At 43.0% G+C, this 16848-nt stretch overlaps 1 protein-coding gene across 1 annotated transcript in view; it reads right to left on the bottom strand.

The window, feature by feature from the left end:
- Positions 1–16848, bottom strand: part of ADAM12 (ADAM metallopeptidase domain 12) — a 178135-nt gene that overhangs the window by 50118 nt on the left and 111169 nt on the right. Inside the window, exons 6-10 of the mRNA XM_053983972.1 lie at positions 12752–12935; positions 8793–8858; positions 7910–7981; positions 6205–6374; positions 4080–4164 (exon numbers count right to left, since the gene is read on the bottom strand). Coding sequence (XP_053839947.1) covers positions 4080–4164; positions 6205–6374; positions 7910–7981; positions 8793–8858; positions 12752–12935 — 577 coding nt within the window. The remainder of the gene's footprint in view (positions 1–4079; positions 4165–6204; positions 6375–7909; positions 7982–8792; positions 8859–12751; positions 12936–16848) is intronic.

Raw genomic sequence — 16848 nt, 5'->3', positions numbered from 1 at the left:
TCTGAGAAATTCACTGCATTATTTGATTACAGGCTGCTGATCAGAATGATGTTTTGGCTTAACCACAAGTAAGAGACCTTTCCACACTGATCATTTTTCCTTGAGGGAAAAAAAATCCACTACACTTGTAAGAAAGCTTTCCCTGAAGGCATAAACATGTAATATAAATGCATGATCCACTATTTATCAGGCAGTAAATGGAATTACTGTGTACAGCTGCCTGCTCTAGAAGCGTGCATGAATATATTCACTTTAAATAACTCTTCCTACATCATCTAAGCCAAACTCCAGACTAAAAAGAAGTGAAAGGCAAAACTGTCTAAAACATTATCTAAGTACTAATGGAGGCCTTAATACATGACTTGGGGTAGATTTAAGAGTTTCTTCTTTCATCTGTCTGGGCTAATACTTTTAGTGAACCATTTCTCAAGCAGCAAACAAAATCAAGAAGAGAATACAGTCATTCTGAACACATCGAAATGCTCCTTCTGCAATTGGAATCAACTCAAAAGAATTTTATCTGTTCGCAAAATGTCTCATTCAATTTTTCTTTTTTCCCTGAATTTTAAAACCTTTCTATAAAAATCTTGTGACAGCCAGTTTGTGTGCAATTTGTCCTGCACAACACCTACATAATGAGATATCTTATCTAGATACTGGTCTGATACAGATGGGTTTATCTTTGTGCACACAGTAATTGATGGAATACTTAGAGAATTCAGTGTAATTGAACCTGATGTCATTAAAAGAGCACAACCTCTCACTCAAATGGAAAAAAATGCAGGGCTGAAGATTAAGAAAACAGCAAAATAATTCCATAAAATTTACCACTGACTCACTGGATGATGCCTTGAAATTTGGGCTATCTGGTCAAGGCAGAAACTCCTCATTGAGCTTCAGACACACAGCAAACTGAGCTCAGACTTTCTTTATTTTTCCAGTATCTCCTCCACATACTGAGCAGTGATTATATTTCTCTGAATACTCTGAAGATGTCAAATAAAACTAAAAACAAGGATTCACACAGTCCACTCCAGAAGTGGAGCAATAAATGATGTGAAATGTAATTTGGGACTTGAAAAGGCAAACTATTATTCCAGCCCATACGGTTCTCATTTCTTGCTCAGATCCACTTGGAATGCAATTTTATCAGCTTCTAGAGAGGGTTTTTAGGAGGAGGAATGTGATGTCTCAGCAAAAGAGGTTATTTGAAGACAGCATAAATGAAGATTATCAAAACAAACAGTGACATGTTGCATTTGATACTGAGACCGTTTAAGTATCACAAGGACTAAAGAAATGAATAGCAATGTGACTTTGATTTATTCCACCAGGGTCCTTCAAAGTTAACTTGAGCAGTAAAAGTCATTACCAAACACATTTCACAACCACTGAATAAGCAACCATCTACTGTTAAGACATTATAAGCTGTTGCACAAAACACGCAGCTGCTTTCAGCTGAATTCTGCTTCATTCCACTGGGATTTAAATCAAATCCTAAGCATTAAATGCTGTCACCCACAGCTCCACCAGGCAAATGCCCTGCTCCTGGTATTTTCAGTGTGTGTTCACTTGGTTCATGGAGTCACAGAATGGTTTGAATTGGAAGGGACCTCAAAAATCATCCAGTTCCACCCCACCTTCCACTGTCCCAGACTGCTCCAAGCCTGTCCAGCCTGGCCTTGGACACTTCCAGGGATCCAGGGGCAGCCACAGCTGCTCTGGGCACCCTGTGCCAGGGCCTTACACCTTTACAGGGAACAACTTCCTCCTAATATCTAATCTAAATCTCTCCTCTGTAAGTTTAAAACCCTTCTCCCTCGCCCTATCACTATCTGCCCAGATAAAAAGTCACTTTCCTCTTCTCTCAGAAATATTTTACTTTTCAATCCATGAATTCAGTGGGCAACCTTTGGAAACAGAAGAATGAAGACTGAATCACGTCAAAGACTTGCTTTAATGTCAACTTCTCTTTGGTTTTTCTATGACACTACAGAAACTTCACAGGAAAATGAAATGATAAAGGTCTTGTTAAAGCTTCTCACACTCACATGGCTGCTCTGCCTGCTTTGAGTTCTTCTGAAAATTAATGGAGACAGGGTGTCACCCACTGAGAGAGCTCAGCCCTATAGAAAAGAGACAGGCAGGCTCCCAGGGAGGCATGACAGAGGAATTTAGATCATAAAGTAGAGCAGACTAACTGCAAAAAGAACCAGGAAAATCACATCAGACAAGAGTCACTCCAGATTTTGTATTCAAATGTCATTTCTGACGCAGTCTCTCATTGTCTTTTCTTCCAGAGCAGGTTTTAGAGTGTGGGAGCTTTTGGTGTTGAGTGCTAGGGGTGGGATGGGTGAGAAATTGGCTGAATTTTGAGGCTGGCCAAATTTTAATTTGTGCAGTGTCGAGACACCTGAGCCCCTGACCTTCCCAGGCTGAGAGTGATTAATTCTTTCACAGAATCACAGAATCTTTTAGGTGGAAAAGACCTTTAAGATCATGGAGTCCAACCATTCCTCAGCACTGCCAGGGCCACCACTGCCCCATGTCCCCAAGTGCCACCTTCACAGGGCTTTAAATCCCTCCAGGAGTGGGGACTCCACTTCTTCCCTGGGCAGCTGTGCCAGGGTACAGGAGCCAATATAAATAAATTTGTTTTGTCTGTGCCTGAATCAGCCTTTGCTAACTCAGGGGATGATTGGGCAGCTGCACTTTTGGGTTTTGGGGTGAGTGTTTGGTTCATTTGGATTTGGCTTCTTTTCGAGGATTCGCTTACAGAGCTGGAGAACGTTTCTGGTTATTCTGTGCAAGTTTCAAGTTAAATTGCACCTCAAAAGCTTAAATTCACTGAGTCTCTGGGTAACATCGTGCTCCCTTTCATGACAGAAGCTTCAGCCTGGCCCAGGACTCGTCCACAGAGCCTGGGTTTCTCCTGGACGTATAAATCAGTCCCCTCTTTATTAGAATGCTCTAAAGAAATGCTGATTCTTGTTTTCTTGTTGCTGGAATGAACTATTTGTAATTATGTCTCTTTAAAGTGACAGTTTCCAGAGCAAAGAGAACTGACTTGGCTGTAAATTATACTGTGGAGTGTTTTAAATCTTATGCTAAAAATTAAAAGGACAAAAAGTCATCATGAAGGGCATCTCTGACTGCAGATAAAGCCAAGGCAGTGACTGCAGGGCTGAGTCAAGTGGCTAAAATGGGGCTGTGTGCCTCATCTGTGCCTTTACCAAGACTTGGAGGTGCACTGGGACACTCCTACAGCTCTTCCTTCCTTTTTGTCCTCCTGTACCTCTCCCCCAGGTACCCAGTGAATAATTGTCACAGACAGCAATTACAGACTCAGCTTCTCAAGCTATCAAGAGCCTGAAACCTTTGTCTTTTCTACAACTTTGACACAACTTCTCCCAGATTATGTGATTTCATCATTCTATTTTAAAGCTTCTTCCCTCTGTCTTAGCACAAAACACTGTAAAATTTAAATTCAAAAAAAGAAAAAATCAGAAAGAAAGTACATCAGAACTCCTTCCAGAAATTGGACAAGATGTTTGCTTGTCTGTTCACCATGTCTTGCATCTAACAACAACAGTAATGCCCTGGGAGAGACTCAGCTGGAATAAATGCTGCCATTGTTTGTTCTTGCTGTCTGGCAATGCAATAAAACCTCTGCTGCAAAGATGGAAAATAAGGCCTAACGCAGGAAACTCTATAAATACAGAATAAGATCAATACAATAAAAGATTCAGGATAGACTGCTGCTGCCTGTAACACAAGTATACCCAAGTGTATAACAAATACATCTTCTGGTTCTCTTCCTTCCCAGCACCTCAGCACCTGGTTCAATAACAATTAGAGGTATAAACTTGCAAAGAGGCCCTGCTATATTTTAATGCAATATTTTGGTTTTTTTTTCACTATGGAAACTATCATTTACAAGCAATCTGAACGGGGATATAGACAACAGAGAGATGGAAAATGGGACAGATGGGGCTGGTTCAGGAGGCTGGGTCGCAGGACCTGGTGTGGTGTCACCCCAGCTGGGCCAGTTGGACTGGCTGAGTGCTTGCCCCACTTACCATGACGACCCCTCCAGACTGCTCTGCTGTGCACATGCTCATGATGGGAGCCATGCCAATGGTTGTCCCCTGGAAGTACACCCCGCTGCAGGAGGGGGAGAGGAGACACAGAGCCACCAGTCAGTGCCAAGATAGCTCCCCATTGTTTCCAGTTCTGGGTTTCTGCCAGTCTCAAACAAAGACCCCGTTTCTGCTCCCCACATTTGCAGGTCTGAAGCAGTGGAAAGCCCAGATGGGCTGCGCTGCCTCAGCTGAACTGAACCACAGTGTCCCAGCTCTTGGAACATCCATTGGATCACCCCCACTGGATCACCCCCACTGGATCACCCCCACTGGATCACTTCCACTGTGTCACCCCTACTGGATCATCCCCATTGGATCATCCTCATTGGATCACCCCCACTGGATCGTCTCCACTGGATCACCCCCAAAGGGATCACCCCCAATGGATTACCCCCATTAGATCACCCCCACTGGATCACTCCCATTGCATCACCCCCACTGGATCATCCCCATTGGATCATCCTCAATGGATCACCCCCACTGGATCACCCCCACTGGATCATCACCATTGGATCACCCTCATTGGATCACCCCCACTGGATCACCCTGATTGGATCACCCCCACTAAATCATCCCCATTGGATCACCCCCAACTGGATCATCACCACTGGATCATCCTCATTGGATCACCCCCACTGGATCATCACCATTGGATCACCCTCATTGGATCACCCCCCAATTGGATCATGCCCACTGGATAATCCCCATTGGATCACCCCCAGTGGGATCACCCCCAGTGGATCATCCTCACTGGATCACCCCCACTGGATCACCCCCACAGGATCATCCCCAATGGATCATCTCCAGTGGATCACCCCCACTGGATCATCCTCACTGGATCATCCCCAAAGGGATCACCCCCACTGGATCACCCCCAATGCATCACCCCCACTGGATCACCCTGATTGGATGACCCCCACTAAATCATCCCCATTGGATCACCCCCAATTGGATAATCACCACTGGATCACCCTCATTGGATCATCCCCAATGGATCATCCCCAATGGATCACCCCCACTGGATCACCCTCACTGGATCACCCTCATTGGATCACCCCCACAGGATCATCCCCAATGGATCATCTCCAGTGGATCACCCCCACTGGATCACCCTCCTTAGTTTTTACTGCTGCAACAGGACCCTTCTTCCCTTTCTTTGTTTCTGAGGCTGGGAACAGGAGTACAAGCATAAAAACGACGTCCCTAACTCAGAGAAGGTTTGCTGTAATGCAGGGGGAAGTTTATGTGCTACTTGTGATGATGCACAGCCTTGAATGCAATAATTTCAAACAAAGTGTTATTATACATATAGAGCAAACAAATATCTCAGGAGGGACAGTTTGGAAGGGCTCAATTTATTCTTATTCAGGTAGTGTAAGAAGTAAATAACTCCTTTAATTACTGAGACATCAGGTGTGTTTATCTGCTCAGTATAAAGAATAGTCAATTGATCAAAATAATACCTATTCAACAAAGAGGTGTTCCTCTTACCTTTTTTTTTAAGAGTGCTTTGACTTTTTCAGAACCAAAGACTGGTTTGGGTTGACAGGGGCCTTTGCTGAATTACTTTATTCCAAGAAAAAGCAGCAGGGTCAAATATGTTTATGGTTTAGTTTTAAAATCATGAATGCAAATGAATTGTCTAAATTAGACAGCATTTTAAAGCATACTGAGGTCTTTTCATTAAGAAAGAGGCTTCACACTAGGGTCAGAGCAGGACTGTCTTTTCCAGTGAAAATTTAGACTGAGGGCAGTTTAAACTGGTTGTAAATTCACAGCCTGAGCATGCAGCAGCTGATTACATCCTCCTGCTCTACACGAGTTGTACTCAGGACAGGCTTTGAGCACCAGGGCTGGAAAAGGAAACTCGTCTGGAGCATCTGCTGCAGGGCCCTGCAGAGTGATTTTGGGTTTGATGTTTGCAGAGGGGAAAGGCAAACCCTCAGGAACACAGATGTTCCTTCCAAGAGCTTAGCAGCTGGGGAAGGACTCAGCACAACTGTCCTGAAATCCCCAAAATCTCCAAAATCCTGGTGGGTATCAAATCCAGAGTCAAGCCTACCTGATCAGCTGTGCATTGTCATGGGCTTTCCGAGGCAGGAGTTTGAGCTTTCTCCAGTCCAGGAACTCATGCAGGCTGGTGAAAGGGTCCTGGGAGATGGAGCACTTATCCATGTCATTCCACACCTCCACTCCCACCAGGGCCACTCGGATGTTTAGTGGCCTGTAGAACTAGAGGAGAAAAGTAGGATGTATGTGTCTAAAAAATATTTCAGACTAGAATATTCAGATTAGAATGCTTCAATAAAAACATAATGAACCTTTCTTGTAGAGGTTAAAACAATTTCTTCTTCAGGGCAAAACACCTGACAGGACTCAGACAAAGTATTTCCAAGACTCCCAAAAAACAGTTCTGACCCAACTCAATACCCATAAGGCATTCAAAGAGATCCAGGGATTTCCTGCTTCTCCCTGTCCTACCCCACCCTCAACTCCCTGCCCATGTCCTTCAGCCCTGAAGGAACTCCTGGCCATGGCAGATGAGTGTCCCAGGGCTGCCCCACCCTGCACTGCACAGATCCCATTCCAGAGGCCAAGGGACTGTGCTGTGCTGTGGTTGTGGATCACAATCATTGCTGACAACGAGCCAGGGTCATCAAGCCTTGCAACAGAGCAGATAAAACCAAGTGATCTGATCTATTCCCCCACCAGCAAATGCCATTTTGCTGCAAGAGGGGAGCCAGAGCAACATCAGCAGAGCCACGACAACAGTTCTAATGTGAGAGTAATGTGAGGAAGGAGTCAGGGATTGATCGAGTCCAGATTTGCCTGACAGGCTGAGGAAAACACCCAGTAGATCTTTGTCTTGTTTCTGTGCATTCCAGTCATTTGCAGAACGCCAGTGTTTGCTGAGCATAAATTAAGCATGAAACAAAAAATATACGACAATATGCAAAATTAATTTTGAGCAGGTAACATATAAACACCTGTCCTCTGGCAATAAGTCAGCAAGACAATTGTGGATGAGGCAGAGGTGTCTTCAGCAGCTTTTTTTTTAATCAGGAATGCTTCTCCTTGAGCTGCTGCCCTTGAAGTATCACTTGATAAGTTCTCAGATAAATTAAGACACTCTCAGTTATAATTTCACTAATAGAGTCCTAATATTTTCTGGCCATACAGCCTGACAAAAAATAAACTCTAATTTGTTCAAAAACCACTCTAGAGGATTCTTACACTTTATTGTTTACTGTCAAGGAATTATTTCAAGACCTAAAAAAATCCAGTGTATGTCCCTCTCTTATTGTTCTCACTCAGCCATCAGCTCTGCTTCCTTATTTTTAATTCTGCCATCTTCCTTGGATTACACATGTTATTAACTGTGTTTTCACAGGCCTTTGTTGGCCTTACAACTGGACCTTCCCTTGTTGCTACAAATGACTTTGTTCTCCAAATTTCTCTTAAAAATATATTTTTTTTTTTCCTACAGGTTGTTCTATAGGTGATTATCCCCACCTTCTTCCCTGGTGAATAAAATCCTAGGGCTAAATTGGGCTTTTTCTTAGGAATAAATCTTTACATCCCATATGCAGCAGAGCAGAGCTCATGGCTTTGTGTATCAAAAGGCAAATGAAAGGTTTAGATTTGCTTTTCCAGAAGCTCTGCTCTGAAGAACTGGAGTACCAACCAAGCTGCAGGGTTAGCTCCTTCAGCATCCTCCAGAAAGTGTGGTAAGGCTGGGAAAAGGGAAACAATCCTCATGTTCTTACCTTATCAACGTAGTTTGCAATTTCTATCAGCCTCTGCTTAATTTTTTCCACATCTTTGCCTTGTCTCTGAAACTTGGAATGCAAAGGGTCAATGTACCAGCAGCACTAATGTCACAGAGCTTCCCCCCAAGAGCCAGCACATCAGGGATCTTTGGGAATGAGGGTGCAGCCAAAATCCACCAGCAGACTCCTGCTGGATTCACAGTCTGCCCCAAAAGAAACCCAGACTGTGGCACAGGATTTTGGTTGTCGTGAAAAGATTTTAAAATCTCCAAGTGTTACGTAGGGGTCTTTTCAGGACTGATGTTTTGGGAAATAGTTCTTTTCTTAGCAGGTCTTGCAATTCTCTAAGTAGCAGTGTTCAAGGGAGACAAAAAAAAAAAAAAAAAAAAAAAAAAAAAAAAAAAAAAAAAAAAAAGGCGGCAAAATAATTCAAGCCATTCAGCTCACTGGAACATTTTTACAGCCAGTGCTGGGTACTTTGTACTTTGAAGGTCCCTTTGCAAACCATCAGGAAGGCAGTCGTGCTCCATGGACTGTGATGGCCAAGCACTGCTCCAGAAGCCCTGACAGCCCCACTGAGGGCACAGTGAATGGCAGTGAGGACTTAACTTGCCCAAGGAATGAGTATTTGCCTCTTTCCATACTGACACAGTTATTTCAGAGTCAAACTCCTTCTGAGGTATTGCAAGAAATTTTGCAACTGAGTATCGGTGTTGTCCTATCTTAATAATTCCTTCCTTGCTCAGCCCTAATTAGGGAGGATGATTTACTTCAGAAAACATCATATTATTGTCTGAAGCACCTTATTTGCAGCACCATGGCAACTGAACTGAGCTGCCCCTTTGTTGCTCACATAACTTTTTATTTTGCAGTTTCTTACCTCACGATTATCTGCCACAATAACAAGCTCCACGTACTTCGTTGTCTTCAGAGTCTCCCTCTTGTACTGTCAAAGAAACCATGAAAGTCTTATTTTGGTTTCAGCCTTGATACAACAAAGTGCTTGCAAGAGGAAATACACAGTGTCTCAGGTTTCCTACATTTTACTAGGATTTTACTACACACAGATTTGTAGTGTATTCCTCCTCCTCGTGGAAGTTTTCCTTACAAAACCCCTCAGGATTTGATCACAGAAAGCAGGAGAGTGGTGCAAAGTCTCTCTCAACCTTTCAGCTTTCTGCAGTTGAAATGTTTGAGTTATCTTTCCTCACAGGAGAATATCCCCTCCAGCAGAAAGACCTTTGCTGTTTCTGAGGCACTTTTAAAGGAGAGATGAGGTAACTTCTAACAAACATTTCACACAATAGACAAACTGGTTACTAAGAAAAATGAGAGATAAAGGGATATTGAGTGAAGCAGAGAAGAGGACAAGAAGACAACTGATAAATTATATAGGAGGAAAAACCCCAAAAAAAAAAAAAAAAAAAAAAAAAAAAAAAAAAAAAAAGCAGAACCAACTGTCAGTGTCTGGGGAAGCAAATTAATACTTGAAAAATGGAAGGCACACATTTAGTTCTGTATCTGCATATTCATATAAAATGCAGGTCTAAAAGAATCATAATGCTTAACTGAAAAAACAAAATCAGTGAAGAAATTATTTTGTAAGAGTACAAAACACATCACAGCTCCTTTGTTTCCCTAAATTTAAGTGACCTATTAGTGCCTGTAGAAGTTCTGTGATTTACAGCAGCAGAATCTATCCTATCATTCCTTCCTCGTGTCTGGACTAGGGAAAAGAGGTCTCAGCAGAATATCTGATCTTCCTGCCAGAACTTGGAGGGCTTAAACAGATGTTTGACCTACAAGTGACCATCATGTCTTGAGCTGCAGCAAAGCTCTTTAACCTGAAACATGACTAAAGCTTTCCAAGGAAAACTGCTCCAAGGCAAACTGAGAGATCCCTTAAGCACAGCCAGAGCTGGACATCTCCTTCCAGCCAGATCTCACTAAGTTTTCTTCACATTAGCAAACTGTTCCTCTTTGTTATCTGCAGATTAATGATTTTGATGTTTTGCAAGAATTAGAGGAAAAGTGAGCGATGCAATCTTTAGTATCTGACTTTCAACTAATATTTCATAGTGTTGCGAACTCCATTAACTTGACAAAGTTTCATTTGGACAATATTTATGGATGGAGAGAGAAGTAAAAGCTGCTGTTAAGGAACTAAACATCAAGGATGCAAACTCTTGACAGGATTACACTTATTAGGGGCTCTGGCAAATGAGCTGAGGTAGATTCTTTTAAAACTTCTGGCACTGGGGTGTGATGTCACTCAGACACGAGTGAGGTGCCACAAAGGGTAAATGGCCATGAGGCTGCTGTTTGTGATGGAATTGATCTCTCAGACACTAAAACTCTCCCATCCTGAAATTTATTATGAGGGCCTAAAGAGATGCATTTCCAAGGTGCCTCTCATCCTCCTCCAAGTGAAGAAGAAGAGATGTACAGGAAAATCTGGGTTCAAAGGAGCAAGGAGAGCTCTTTTACATCAGTCAGTTTAAAACATTTCCCTCTTACCAAGAGTAAAACTGTTTGGACTGGAGTGAGCTGGAGAGAAATTGGCTAGCAGGCATAAAAATCACATAAGCCTCTGGTGACTGACTTGCATAACAAATCTGTTCCTGAGAATTGCCCAAAGGCTATGTGAATTCCTAGGATACAATATTTATTTATGAAATATACCTAATTATGGCTTCTTTCAGCTTGCTCTCTGCAGCCAGCTGCATCAGTGCTCAACCTCTTTGCTGAGTTAATCCTTCAGAACTGAAAGCAGGAGTCAATGACACAGCCGTGAGAGCTGGGGGACAATGGGCTTTGTTCCACTGACCATGACATGACTTTGTTCCACTCTCCTCTGCTTCTTCCCCACCTGATCCTGTCCCAAACCTGCTGTCCCAGCAGCTGTACCCTTTCCTCAGCCTTCCCTGCCTGGGAGTTGTCATGGCTTGGATGGACACTGCAGTGGTGCAGCCTCTCTTTCCTCATGCTCTAAAAAAATCCCCTGCCTGGTTGTGGCCACCAGCACCACCAAAATGGCTTTTTTTTCCTTGTGGCTACAGAGAAAATTCCCTACTGCAGGGAGTGTCCTACACACCAGACATTCTGCAGGGCCCTGTCTCAATGGAGCTCAGCTGGAAAATGCTCCTTGGTGCAGTTTGAGGTCCAGTGAGTCAGGAAACGACCCAGCACTCACAGAGACCCTGCTCCAGCTGGGCACAGGTGTCTGTGACACCCTCTGCATCTCCTGCCTTGCTCCACGGGGGCTCCTGCTTGGATCTGGGAAGCTGAAGCTGCTGCTTGTGCCATCCTTCATCTGTGCTAGCATCTAACCAAAGCCCTTGGTGATACACTGAGCTCACATTTCACCTCTGCTCAATAACAATTTTGTGTAGGTGGTTGAGTGAAGAGTCAGGGGATAAAACCAAACAAAAGTCTTCCCCCAGACCTGTCAAGAAGCCAAATATTTTAATCATGCCCTGAACCTTAGACCAGATTTCTGTTTAATTCTGTCACCCAGTGTGATTTGGAGCAGCTTTATGTCTCCCCACTTTGCAGGTCATCTTTATTTGACATGCCCACTGACATTCTGCTTAGTGACAACACTGAAATATGAAAACTCACTGCACACATGACATTTGACAGCTTTCAAAATTCCTACATTAGAAGCTTAACCAACTTCCTCATTAAATATATTGTACCTATCCATATGATGTGACTGTTGACAGGTTTTATAATTATGTCCACTGAACCACAGCAAAAATATTTTCCAGATATTTAAAGTGAAATTTGAGATGTAGTTGAAGACAGCAGCAAAATGGAAGAACCATAAAGGTAATAATAAAATGGCTTTGGTTGTGTCAGTTTGTTACATGCATGCATTTTATTTCTTCATTACATTGACTACTTCAGTGGAATTCAAAGTCACAAACAATTTGGGGAAAACTTAATAAAGTTGTGTTTCCAATGTTTTCCACCCACACACACTTTTAGAAATACACTTAATTCTTATAATGTTACATGCAAAGGCTAATGCTCTAGATGTAATATTCCTAAAAATGTAAAATAAATTAATTCCATTGCATAATTATGTCTAGAGATGTCACTGAGGTTACTTTCCTTAACGATGGACCTGATGCAAAGCCTGAGTTGTACATGCAAATACAAATCTCCATATGTGACATTCAATTAATGCTGATGGCAGATTTGTATCGTTATGTAATCCCTGAACACCTAACCCAGCCTTTTCTACAACCCTTATCCAACATGCAGATGAATTTTTTACAGCATTTCCTCTTCCTGGTTTTTGGCTCATTTCATTCTCTAATTTTCATTAGCTAGATGCATCTCACATGAAGTACATTTCTGCCAACATCAAAGCAACTCCAGTAATACATCTGTAAAATAATATGCTGAGAATTTGTTTTGTCTGCATAAGAGACTTTGCTACTAAAATATAGAGGTTCCAAACCTGGTATTAGCAAAGTATCCCAGCTATCATGTTCTCTTTCATCTTGGGAGGGCAAGAACTTTTCCAGTCATTGCTGAATATTCTCAGGGAGCCTCAAATTCTGGTTCTAACCATACAAGAACCAAAATATATGGCCATAATAGGAACCCATAAACTTTTCTGTGTTGAAAAGGAAGTGAAAAGCAAGTTATGCATGGAGAGTCCAGGAAAAGTAATAAAGCTTTAGCAAATAATTTCATCTGCACTTCAGCAGACGGCACCAAGGGAAGCCGATGGTGTGGGTTAAGGTTTTGCTCAGTAGAGGCTCTTGTGGTGGGCAGTAATATGGAAATGCTGCCAGCCAGACACAGAAAAGCACATCAGCCACCTACCCTGGCAGCTGGAGAGTGCTGTGACGTGGCACTGGCAGCAGCCCCCGTGGCAGGGATGTCCAGCTGGTGGCCACAAGATCCCGGGGCTATTCTCAGATTCTCCGCTCGGTAGATCTTGTGTTCTCTTGTAGCACCTTCCAGTGGCTCCAGAACGTAGCTGTTGTTTTCAAACACAATGATTCCCCTGGGACACAGGAGGGCAGAGTGAGACACGTGGTTTTCAGGAGCTTGTCTACACCAGAGTTACACCAAGTTTAATAATGATGGAGTATGAGAAAGCAAAACACTGATTTACAATGTCACAGGCAAGCAGAGCAGGAAACATCAGAACTGTACATTTGTCATTGCAGCACACACTATGCTTTAAAAGAACCAATGGCTCACAGAAATTTGTCTCTTCTGAAGTGCTGCACTGCAGAGCAAAATGATATTTGTGCTTTATTTGTTTTCCATTCTCCTGGTGATGCACTGCCGACGCCGACGGAGCCGCGGCAAACGGGAGCGAACCAAAGCCTGGAGAAAGGCTTTGGGAAGGAAGGGACAGTGGGAAAACATTCATTCCAGTCTGCAGTTCCATTAGAGCTGCTAAACCAAACCCTGCCAGATCCAAGAGGCCTCGTGGTGTCAGGATGGATTATTAAATATTGCCCAGCGGGGCAGCAGGGGGAAGCTCAGACACAGGAAGAGCTGGTTCCTGTTTCGCTCATTGTACTGCCCAAAAGAATAATTTTGGCAGCAATACCACCTGCTCCCTGAGGAACTCACAGATTTTCCAGTGAAAGCTCTCTTGCTGACCTCTTTAAGCTACAACCTGGAAGAGGAAAGAAACAGGGTCCTTGTGCTGGGTCCTGCCCAGTTGAGATGCCACAGCAAAACAAAGGTGACAAAAGGCTGAATGTGTGACAGGCTGGGAGAGCTGGGGGTGTCCAGCCTGGAGAGGAGAAGGCTCCAGGGGGACCTCAGAGCCCCTTCCAGTGCCTAAAGGGGCTCCAGGAGAGCTGGAGAGGGACTTGGGACAAGGAATGGAGCGACTTTATTTTCTTAGAGTGTCTTTTTGGTGTTTTAGAAGTGTCTGCCCTTTTTATTTCTGTCTGTGCTGTGACAAAGGTGAGATACAACAACCACTGTGAGACCAGTGTCGCTGTACAGATTTTCAGAAAGTTAAAAAAAAGAAGGATAAAATAGGAGAAAAAAGACCCAAAAGCAGGTTAATGATACTATGAAGACTGATTTTAAAATAAAAATAAAATTATTAGGGTAAAGCTACCGTCATTATCCTCTTATTAGGAAGATATGGTGAACAAACTCAAAGTCTGTGGTCTGCTAACAAATTAATTAAAATATTAATTCCAAGCTGGCTGCACAATTTTGCTTCAGAGCACCATTAACACCAGTTCAGCCAAGCCAACAGACATTTTACTGGTGACTGGAACAGCTAAAAGCCCAAGAGAGAAAAGCAGCCTGGAAAGCCACGATACCAAAATCTGCCTAACAGCAGTCCAGGAGCCTGTTTTACTGACCTGAACCAAGGCTCAGGGCCTGATAATTCATCTGCAGCTTCCTCAGTCCCCTTGGCAGAGCAGGTGAGACACGTTCACCCATCACCCAGCAGCTGGGAGTGATGGATCAGGGCTGGAAAAGCTGGGCTGATTTATCCCAGCAGCCCTGCAGCTCCAGCCAGGATCCCAACAACCTTCCTGACATATGAGGCACCTCGGGCAGGTCACCCCATGATCTGAGTAACCTCACACCTCACAGCTCTAAATTATTGTCAGAGCTGCCTCACTCCGTGGAGGATTTAGGAAATTAGGACAATATATTTGCTTCACTCCAAAAACCAGCAGCCCTGTAATCAGCACAATCAAATAAGGATTGTTCTCTTGGCCTTGTGCAATTAATCATTTAATTTTGGAGGCAGGAGTCCATTAGTCACTCTTTGAAATGGGCCAGCCTGACCAGCTCCCTGTGTTGACAACTCAGAAACAGCAGAAAAGCATGCAGGGGTTTATTTTTAATGCTAAGTTTGCCTTTCTTAGAACATTCACTTTCAAAATTAGAAGCTTGAACAATTTTCTTTATTACTTACACTAGAAAGGTAGAGACTTAGTTGTATCCTGAGTAGAGTTCTCTCAATTTTAATTTTTTAAAAAATATTTTAAAGTGAGCATCTTGTTTTCAGGAGTTCATATCCAAAATGTGCCACATCAATGCCACATTTCCAATGTATCCCTCATGTACCCAACCTCTGTCTGAAAGAACTGAATAACCATTTCTTTAAAAAGAACTAAATAACTATTTCTTTACCCCTCATTTCCTTTAGCTGCTGAGGGTATGGACAAATTATCAGATCCCAGAATGATTAATTTGGGTTTTTCCTGAGCATACCACTCTGGTTCCCATCCCATGGGACAGCCTGGGCCTTTAAGGACAGTTTCATTTTGCCTATGGAGCAATCCCAGGAGAAGGAAAATCTGCGGATTCAGCAGAAAGAAAACCAGACTTTTCATTTAAAGCACACTTATCCCTTGAGTGCTGCCTACAGGATATCAGCACTTGGCTTGTGACCATCTGTAATAAGATAATGAATATCAAATATGAATTTTCTTGGCCAGCTCTCTGGTTTTGACTAATTTTCTTTCCCTACAATTGCATTTTTCCCCCCATTGTGCAGTGCCAAGCACAGCACCTTAAAAATGTAACGAGTCAAGAGTTATGCTTCCTTTCTTTTTTATTTTTTGTGTGTGTGAACAATACCCACCAGTCATTCAGGACTGAGAATCTGAGGCAAATAAAATAAATCCATAGCTACTGGTTCCTTCCACTCTCCTCAGGTGTTTCCAAGGAGCCTCTGTTACTCCTCCACCATTTCTGTGTCTCCCTCTTCAGCAGGGTTCTCCCAGACTCCTGAGTCAGCCCATGTTCCCAGAAACTTTTCTATTTTTCAGGAGCCATTAATGTTAAACAATGCAATGTTTTCCACCGTGGCAAATAAAATATTCATGTGGAAAATGGCATATTAAACTACAGATTCCCCAATCAAAAATTATACAAAGAACCCCAAAGAGATTTCAGCAAGTCCTTAAGACCGGTCTGTGGGATTTCTATCGGACAAAAGGCTACCAGAATTCCCAAACATTACAAATGTTTGAGGGGGGGAAAAAAGCAATATGAAGTATTCAAATTTTAGTGTCAGTTGTCTAATTCTGGGTTTTTCTCGGTCCCAAACCTACAGATGCTGGGAAGTCAGAAAGATTTGCAAACGAGGCAGGCAGGAAAGCCAAGAGACAGCCCCAACCCTACCTGAAATTCTCCCTCTGTCTCCTCCATCACTGGTAGCAGAGAGGGAGGGAAAATATCCACCCCAAGAGCACGTCCAGACATCAGCTCCCAGGCTCCAGGCCAACTGGAAGCAGCTCCAGTGTGGTCCCCAGCCTGGTTAAATTTGACTCCAGCTCAGCACAGGGTTTGGTCCCTGCTCATGCCTGGGGTCAACACCAGACCAAGCACCTCCACATCCCTGCTGAGCCACCCTGGACATGGAAAACTCACGGGGTTCTGCCTCCTGTCCTCCCTTCTGAGCCACGTGGACACCTGGGAATGTCAGTATGGGATGGGAGAGCTCTCCCCGTCTCAAACAGAAATTAAAACATCTCAAACAGAAATTAAAACTCACACCATTTCACATTGCCAGGAATCTCTCAATCGGGGAAAGGCAATTTAATGGAATAATTCCACTTTTTAAACTGTCAATAAAATCAAATATAATTATTTTTTTTCCTCTTAAAAAGGAAAACCAAAACAAAACCTAAAGCGAGGCCAGTCGTATTTCATAAATCAACAGGCTTTAGGAAATCTCAAAATATAAATGGGATTTTTCTTTTCCAACTTGTCAGCAGAAGCAAAGGTCCTGCCAACACAAACCATCAACACATACTTGTCTGAGAAATTGTGATGCTGAAGCAAAACTTGGCTGGGACAGCACTATATGAAACTATTATATATTATTCTGCTGCACTATACAGGGGAAATTAAGTAAATTGATAAACCTGAGATCTGTGAGTGCAATTAAACATTTGGTTTTAATGAAGCTCAAAGTT

This window comes from Vidua macroura, chromosome 8 (assembly GCF_024509145.1).
Source record: "Vidua macroura isolate BioBank_ID:100142 chromosome 8, ASM2450914v1, whole genome shotgun sequence".
Taxonomy (NCBI): domain Eukaryota; kingdom Metazoa; phylum Chordata; class Aves; order Passeriformes; family Viduidae; genus Vidua; species Vidua macroura.
The sequence above is the reverse complement of the archived record's forward strand: the minus strand, read 5'-3'. Positions and strand labels throughout refer to the sequence as shown.